This window comes from Nyctereutes procyonoides, unplaced genomic scaffold (genome assembly GCF_905146905.1).
Source record: "Nyctereutes procyonoides isolate TBG_1078 unplaced genomic scaffold, NYPRO_anot_genome, whole genome shotgun sequence".
NCBI classification, from domain to species: domain Eukaryota; kingdom Metazoa; phylum Chordata; class Mammalia; order Carnivora; family Canidae; genus Nyctereutes; species Nyctereutes procyonoides.
The window spans coordinates 3,953,294-3,962,445 of record NW_026575160.1 but is presented as its reverse complement, the minus strand read 5'-3'; the positions used below and the strand labels follow the sequence as shown (position 1 = coordinate 3,962,445).

Genomic DNA, 9,152 nt, shown 5'->3' with positions numbered 1-9,152 from the left:
GACACAGAGAGAGGAGGCAGAGACACAGGCAGAGGGAGAAGCAGGTTCCATGAAAGGAGTCCGATGTGGGACTCAATCCCAGGAATCCAGGATCAGGACCTGAGCCAAAGGCAAGATGCTCAACCCCTGAGCAACCCAGGCGTCCCTGTTTTGTCTTTTTCTTTTGGGTTTTTTCATTTCTTTGGTTTCTTAAATCCCACGCATGAGTGAAACCTTATGGCATTTGTCTTTGCCTGCCCTTAATAACTTAGCTTTACGCTTTCTAGGCCCATCCGTGTTGTTACAAATGCCAAGATCTCATTCTTTTCTATGTTTGAGTAGTGTTCCATTGTGTGTATATACCACTTCTTTATCCATTCATCTGTGGATAGATACTTGGGTTGCTTCCATAATTTGGCAGTTGTAGATAGTGCTACAGTGAACATAGGTGTGCATGTATCTTTTCAAATTAGTCCTTTCATTTTCTTTGGGTAAATATCCAGTAGAGGAATTACTGAGTCATATGATAATTTCATTTTTAATTTTTTAAGGACACTCCATACTGTTTTTCACAGTGGCTATGCCAGTTTTCATTCCAACAGTGCACAAGAGTTCCTTTTTCTCCATATCCTCACCAACACTTATTTCTTACCTTTTTTATTTCAACCACTCTGACAACTGTGAGTTGATATCCCATTGTGGTTTTGACTTGCATTTTCCTGATGATTGGTGATGTTGAACATCTCTTCCTGTATCTATTGGCAGTCTATGTGTCTTCTTTGGAAAAATGTCTAGTTAGGTCCTCTGGCAGTTTTTTTAAATCTAATTATTTGTATTTTTTAGTGTTGAGTTGCACAAATATCTACATATATATAAAATATCATATATATATAATAGACATATATAGCATATTAACCCTTATTGGATATATAATTTCCCAACATCTTCTCTGATTCAGTATGTTGCCTTGTCATTTTGTTGATGATTTTCCCTTCTGTGAAAAAGCTTTTTTGTTGGTATACTCCCAATGGTTTATTTTTCCTTTTGTTTCTCCTGCCTGATGAGATATATCTAGAAAAATATTTCTACAGACTATGTCAAGACTGACAATTCTTTATTTTTTTATTTTTTTTTCTGACAATTCTTTATATTAAACTTTCCCTGTTCAGATTACTGTGATCTCTCTTCCTTGACTGGATGCTTATCAGAATCATTAGAAGTTTCATATCAGGTTTTTTGTTGTTGTTGTTTTTTAATGTCTGTTCAATACAGAAAGCTTCTGATATCCTTTTGTTCTGATTTATTTGTAAATGAGAGCATTAGTGCTGATCAAGTTGTCATGTCTAGAATTCTCATGGGATGCTTATCATTCATATCAGGCTCTTTATAAGCATTTCCACTTAGATAAAAGAAAGGACTGCCAGCAAATCCACATTGATTAGGAGTCTTTGGAGAGAAACCTGGAAGAAAAGCACCTTGGAACTATCTCAGGCTTCCTCTTTCTCTCCTGGTATAGGCTTTAAGCCATCTATTCCATATATCTTGCTTCACCTGACAGGTTTCTAGCCAAAGTGTTTTGTCTTTGTTGATTTTAGGGGGAATTAATTTTTGAACTAGAGATTTTATATTTAACCAAAGTACTCTTCACATATACAGGTAAGAAAAAAATATGGTAAAACATCCAATCATATTTATAACTTCTAATGAAAAAAGGAAGAAAAGACAGAAAACTTTGCCACTTGTGCCAGTACAAGAAAAAAAAAATGAAGAAGATGGGTGGTTGGCTGGCTCAGTCAGCAGAGTGTGTGATTCTCAATCTTGGGGTGTGGGCTTGAGCCCCATGTCAGGGGAGAGATTACTTAAAAAATAAAATCTTAAAAAAAAAAGAATGGAGAGGATAAGGAATCAATAGTTAGCATTAGCATCATTTAAATACAGAATGAGGCTTAAATGGTGGTGGTGTCTATGTTCATTTGTTTGAGACAAGTTTATTGAGTGCTTATGATGTCAATTCTCCCAAATCAATCCATGAATTTAATGAAGTTCCCACTTAAAATGCCAATATATTTTTTCAAATTTAGTTTAAAGAGATCCACTAGAACAAATGTGAAAAATATTTTAAAATTTTTGAAAAACAAAATTCACAAGTGAAAAGTTACTCTACAAGTCACTATAATTTATTATGGTTGTTCAATAATTAAGACAACATGACACAGTACAAGAATAGATGCATACATGGATGGAACAGAGTGGAGAGCCTGGAAACAGTACAGATATATTGACAAATAGTGTAGTAAGTACTGACTTTAAATAATGGTATGGGAAGAACTGGGATCTGTCCAGGGGTGGTAGGGAGGGTATAACATGAAATAATGACTTTATACCATGTGCAAACTGATGTCCAGATAACTAAAGGAAAAACTGAAAAATCCTAGAAACATTCTAGAAGAAAACACAGAAGGTCATTTTTATTGAATTCTGATGAAGAAAACATTCACAAACAAGACCCAAAGGAACAAGTAATGAACTAAAAGATGGCAGTACACACAAGTTACAATTGCTGTAAGAAAGAAAGAAAGACGAACACTATCTAATAACCACATAGTGAGTGAAGCAAACATCTGTTACATTGCTGACTCCACAATAACTCAAGTTCTACCACTTTTCCAATGCCCACTTCCACAAACAAATGTTAGGCCTTTTTCGAGATGAAGTACCATACTTACTGTAGTGTTTATACATTTCTTAACCATGTAACACGCATGTAGAAAAGCGTACTATAATTATCAGGTCTCAATCTTTTTTTTTTTTCCTTATGGCTCATTACAAAACTTTTCAGTATTGCACTCAAATCCTATTTTTCTCATATGCCTCATTGTTTTCATTGCACAGCTTTGCATAATATATTGATTTTTATCAGCATGTATGTCATATAACAGCAGAATTGACTATTCAAAGTGGAATGTGCCCTCTAATCTCCCTAAGAGGCATAATCAACTTGTGCTCCTCCTACAGAACACAGATATGGACATGCAGCAATATCTTAGCAGATTCTTCAGAGTCCCCATAAGCACTCAGAAGAATACGGGTGTGATTAGTCAAGGTTCCATTAAACATGATAGATCATGTAATAGACCAAATGCCCCTAAATTGGTTTGCAAACATTCAGAAGTTAACATCATACAAATTCAGAAATCTACAGGCAATAACCAGTGTGATATATTCAGTGCTTATTGACTTTGAGCTTAGTCTTACTAAGTGAGATTAGAGCACCCTGTCCGTTCAGGAAATAGGACTCTGCGAGGAAGACTACAAACTGAACACAACATGAAGTTAACAAAACAAAAGAAAACAAAAAAAGAATTTTCCTTTCGTGATCTGAGTCTTGAATTGCCATCCACTTTTTCAGAGTGAACTTTCACTTGTTAGCACTTTTTTCTTCCCCTTTCCAAGGCTGTATCATGTTTTTGTTTTGTTTGTTATTCCACTTCTTTTTAATGTTAAGTTACTCCACCTACAGTCAAACTCCAGTGTTTATCTTAGATTTGGGCATGATTCCTCCCCTTTCCCTCCCTCACGTGTCCTGCACCGCTGAACTCTGAACTCTGTCTTAATCGCTGTATTTTCTTGTCTCTACGCAGGCCCTTGGCTGTGTTCTCCATGGAACTTTGTTTCTAGCTGTTCTCTGACAAAGAGCTTGTTCTGTGCAGCACAGCTCTCGTCCTCTTTGTTCAGCCTCTGGCTTCAACCACTGAATCACAAATATTCTCCAGCTGGGAATCAGACAAGGGCAGACATGAACCCAGAAGCCCAACAGGATGTTTCAGTTTCCCAGAAAATTCGCATGATGTTTTACATGATGAAGCCCAATGAAACGTCATTCCAAACACTGGAAGAGGTGCCTGATTATGTAAAACAGGTGAGACTCTCTGGGAAGAGACTACTGTTGCTTTTTTCTTAATAATAAGTAAGCTAGGGGATCGCTAGGTGGTTCAGCGGTTTAGTGCCTGCCTTTGGCCCAGGGCGTGATCCTGGGGTTCCAGGATCGAGTCCCACATTGGGCTTTCTTGCATGGAGCCTGCTTCTCCTTCTGCCTGTGTCTCTGCCTCACTCTCTGTGTTTCTCATGAATAAATAAATAAAATCTTTAAAAAAAATAATAAGCTAAACACATCCTGGGGTTTTTGTTCACTTTCGCTCTTCAAATTATTAAATTCTAATAAAAAACAATTCTGTTTTATAAAGGCATGGAACACAATTAGAATTTCTACTTGAATTTCCATACAGTATGTGTAACCAGTTTCTCCTGTTAAGCTCCTTTCCTTGGATATGTCACTGCAGAATGTGATAAAACTTTACAAAGTTTTCCTAGATACAGTGGTGTTACAAATTTAGCTGTCAGAAGCTCAGTGTCAAATGGTTATATGACATCAGTAAACTTTGTAACAGTTTTGGTTTTAAAGGGCAAACCACCTCCCAGGAAACTATTTCCTCTTGAATATAGTAGAGTAGTTCTGCAGAATGGATATAGAGCTGAGTCTAACTCTGACTTCCTAAGTTTGAACTTGAACCAAGTTTTCTTTGAAATTCTGAAGTGTTCAGAGGCACTTTTTACTTCTGGTTCCTGGCTATGATTGGAAGTGGAAATATCCAGAATTAGAACTTGAATACTTAAGTTCCCCACCCTGTCAAAGTTGTTCCTATAACACTTACTAGTTCAGACCAGAAATAAGGAAAAAAAATGACATCAGAGAATATGTTCTTGGGAGTTCAGTTTAGAAAATTCAGAACTCATGATCAGTTTCCAAGTGAGTGAAACCCATAACTTTCAGGATTTGATATTATTCCTTTCTGAGTTTTCTAAGGAGAAAAATGTGGTACTCACATCTTCATAAGTCATTACCTTTTGCGTTTAACACCAAACTTCGTTCAATATTTGTTATCCATAGTGGAGCCTAAAAACACTTACCATAGCACAAAACTAAATCTGAGTGAATAAAACTTGGATGATGTTTTAGATTTTTAAAATTTTTTTAAAGATTTTATTTATCTATTTGAGAGAGAGTGTGTGTAGAGCAAGAGAGGGAAAGAGACAGAAAGAGCACGAGCGAGGATAAAGGCAGATGGAGAGGACGAAGCATACTTCCCACTGAGCGAGGAGCCGGGTGTGGGGTTCAAACCCCGACCCAAGCCAAAGGCAGGTGCCTAACAGACTGAGCCACCCAGGTGCCCCTGAATGATGTTTTGAATACACATTTTAAGTGATCATATTTCCTAAAATACTTGGAAGAAAATGTTTTGTTTCTACAATTTTAATTTTGTCATTCCTATAATTCTAATATGAAAAACTAGCAATGCATGTGTCCTAAGTGAAGCCTTGTAAAGAGGGTCTGTGCTAGTCATGGAGATAATAGACTTCTGATTTTTGTGCTTATTTAATATGTATTTTTAGGGGCACCTGGGTGGCTCAGTTGGTTAAGTCTGCCTTCCATTCAGGTAATGATGCAGTCCTGCATCAGGCTCCCTGCTCAGCGGGGAGTCTGCTTCTCCCTCTACCTCTGCCTGTCACTCCCCTTGCTTTGTACTCTCTCTCTCTCTGTCAAATAAATAAATAAATAAAATCTTTTTAAAAATGTATTTTTTTAGCTCTAACTTGAAACCTGTCCATCCTAATCTTATTATTTTCTTGGCAGTAATATCATGGTTACATCTATGTTATATTTCATTTCCAAATTGGATGATAGATTTTGAGCACCTTTTTCATATATATCCAGAATAAATAGATTACTTTGCCTGTTGGGAGGAAATGATCCTGTAGGATAAGTATATACCTTCTCCTGCTATGAGATGTCACTCTGGGCCTCTGACTTCTGGAATGACTAATCAGGAAATGTGGAAGAATTTCATACCAAGCACAATACATCTTTTTTTGTGCTATTTCCTTTCCAGGCAACTCCATTTTTCATTTCCTTAATGCTTCTTGAACTGGTCATCAGCTGGATTCTCAAAGGGAAGCCACCAGGTCGTTTGGATGATGCATTAACATCAATATCAGCCGGTGTTTTTTCTCGGCTTCCAAGGTGAGTTAGTAGGTTAGCCACACTGAGTGAATAAGCTAAAATTCTCTAAGTAAGATGGAAAAGGAACCCACCATATGGAGAATTTCTCTATTTTCACATATACACATAAATCCCCAAAGAATTCAGTTTCTGTCATTATTTAAATTTTTGATATTTTATTCAGCATAGATTTGTTTTTGTATACATTTTTAAAGATACTGCTCTAAATATTACTTATCTTGATTACTGAGTTTACTGTTGCCCCCTTAAATTTTGTGCCCAAGGTAAAGGTTTTACTTGCCTTACCCTAGGCCCAACCCTGAGTTATGGTCTAGTTATCTCCTGGAAAATCAATTTTGTCTCAGGCAAATTCACATGCTATGTAATCTGGGGTACAGTCACTCCCTAATAAAGATTGCAGAAAGGGTTGAATTACTACATGGCCTCCCAAGTTGTCTCTAGTGCTCATTTTCAGTCAAACATTTTCATAATGTGGATCTGGTGAAAATTTTTCACAGGTTCCATCTTGCCTAAGGATAATATCTGAATTTTTTCCCATGATCTATAGAAGCCTTTGTCTATCTACCTGTACTTTTGCTCCCTTCATTCTCTTTCCCCCTTTGCAATATTTGTTCCTTCCATACTCTACCACTTGCCATTGCCCAGATGTCACACATGCTTCCCTCTGCTTGGAAAGCCATTCACGTGGCTGATTCATTTCTTAAGTCTAAGCAAAGACTTCTCTTAAAGGGTCACACTGTTCAGTGAATCTTTTCTGTTCTCCAATGTACTTCAGGTATCACTTCACTGTGGTCCCAGGGAATCTTGTGTTTACCTCAGGTATAGAATTGTCACATGGCATTATGCTTACCCGTTTTCTTTCCAGTCCTCCCTGATAAATTGCATGCAATTCGCGAGCAAGAGGGTTCTTCTTCATAGTTTTAACTATTATGCCTGGAATGATGTCTGGTACATCCTAGATTTTTTAAATTTCATATTTTTATAGTATTATGTTGATGATAAGATTAGATGATAAAGGAACCAAACAGTAAATAATAAATGACCTACTACTTTTTAGGAAGAGTAAATTATAATGTAGGCAGAGAAGAAAGCAGAAGAAATGCGTGGGAAGCTCTTTAGTATGTGAGGATTTAACAAAGAGGCAGAGGGTGACCAAAGATTTCCTTAAAACTCTGTGCTTTGCATTGCTGATGAATGTTCTCATTCCTACATCTCACCCATTGCTTCTTTTACTGTTTTAAGAGCTTTATTTCTGACTAGTGCTCATTGCTTCAGAATGTTTCTATGAACCACTCAGTGGCAAACCAAGATAGATTTTTCAAAAATAAAACCTAAAGATATCTGAGAAAAGTAGAAAAATTTCATATAATTGCATAAAACTATTTAGATAGGAAGTAACCTAAAGGTAAAAATTTCTTTCATAAATGTTACTATGGAAAAGTAGACTAGTGAGTATAAAATAATAGTAATAATTCTGATAATTATCATAATAATGACTCTGAAAATCCACTCCTATGGTTTCACATTGCTGTCAGAATTAGAGGATAATATCTCAAATTATTTGCAGTTAATTACCATAATACGCTAAATAAGAGTTCATAATTATACATAATTTCCTCTGTTTCATGTCTCCTCGAACAGAATTGAGCAAGAAATACATTCAACATGCTGAAAGGATACATAGAATTGATCATTGAAACTACCCAGTTGGTTACTGTAGTTTATTCTGAGGAAGTTAGGTGTACAGGTTTATGGAAATCAGACAACTGACAAACTGTAAGAATAACTTGATAATTGAGAATTGCCCTCAGGTACAATTAAAGATCACACATTTTGTTGAGTTGGAATGAATTTATTAAGAACTCAAGGAGACATCAAGCTGAATGAATGTTTGAGCATTACTTTTACTTTTTCAAGGTGGACTTTGGTAACAAGCAGAGTTAGATTATTCTCTTATCATAACATGATAACTACTAGAAATATAAACTGCATCCTTAATACTATATTTCTTCTAAGCAGTGTGATTAAAAAACAGGGTACGGGGTTTTAACAGGATATACAAGAATCAAATATATATATATTTCATATATATAATTACATATATATGTGTGTGTGTGTGTGTGTGTGTATTTGCTAAAAACGAACCCCCAAAGCATAAAGGAGATGGGGAGGAAGGAGAGAAGGAAAGAAAGAAAGACAGGAGCGAGAATGGGAGAGATCAAAACAAAGCAGTCCTTCAGGGATGAAACACGCAGCAACTTCCCTTCACAGCCCACTACCCACAACGCTCCTTAAACTAACACAAGCTGTTCATCCTGGTGCCCTTTGAGAGAAAGGTAAAATGTTGTGAACTTGAATGGAGAGTATATTTTTCCTAGTTGCATTTTGAATGGAAACAGAAAAATGCTTGTTGCTGTTGTTCTTGTAGATGTGGCCAGCAATTCCAAATTATGAAATGTGGATACTTTAGAAAGTTTTATAAGAATTTCATCTTTTATAACCTTTTACCTAGAACATTTCAGCAAAGCGAATGATCTGAAAAAGAAATTTTAAAATATTCTTATTTATTTTGTTCCTATTAAGTACACACACACACACACACACACACACAGACACACACACAAGCAGAGAAGGAAAGCTGATCCACAGGATCCACTCCACTCAATCCCCTTTCAGCAAAAGACAGGAAGGGGGATTTAACAGAAACTCTTAAAACAATATTTCAGCATCAAGGGGAATCCTCGTGCAAATCATTAACAGCTGAAGTTTAGATTAACACGGCATTGATCAAACCCTCTCCAAGGGACTAATTTCATTTTCTACACCAGCAACAGGGGCTTGCCACATTCTTAAAATACATGATTGTGAGAAAAATGGTACTATACCATTTGTTAATCTACTTGTGAGGAATTACATGTCGGATAATAATTCCAAGTAGGCATATGGCCTCTGACAAAAGAAATTGTGGAAATCAAAGTGAAACCATGAACATGTTTTTCCACTTTGCCATTCATGTAATGGAAATGCTGTATGCAGACTTTGAGGAAAAACAATGTTTGTTTGAAGATCTCAATTTCATTATTACATAAAAGTC

At 36.3% G+C, this 9,152-nt stretch overlaps 1 protein-coding gene across 2 annotated transcripts in view; it reads left to right on the top strand.

Annotated features, from left to right (window-relative positions):
• Positions 1-3,587: 3,587 nt before the first annotated feature.
• The window catches only part of AGMO (alkylglycerol monooxygenase), a 340,224-nt gene continuing 334,659 nt past the window's right edge, over positions 3,588-9,152 (top strand). The window contains exons 1-2 of one of the 2 annotated variants that reach the window (XM_055314479.1): positions 3,588-3,898; positions 5,928-6,058. In XM_055314479.1, the coding sequence (XP_055170454.1) occupies positions 3,776-3,898; positions 5,928-6,058 (254 nt within the window). In that variant the 5' untranslated portion in view covers positions 3,588-3,775. The remainder of the gene's footprint in view (positions 3,899-5,927; positions 6,059-9,152) is intronic. The other variant, XM_055314478.1, reaches the window with a different exon arrangement.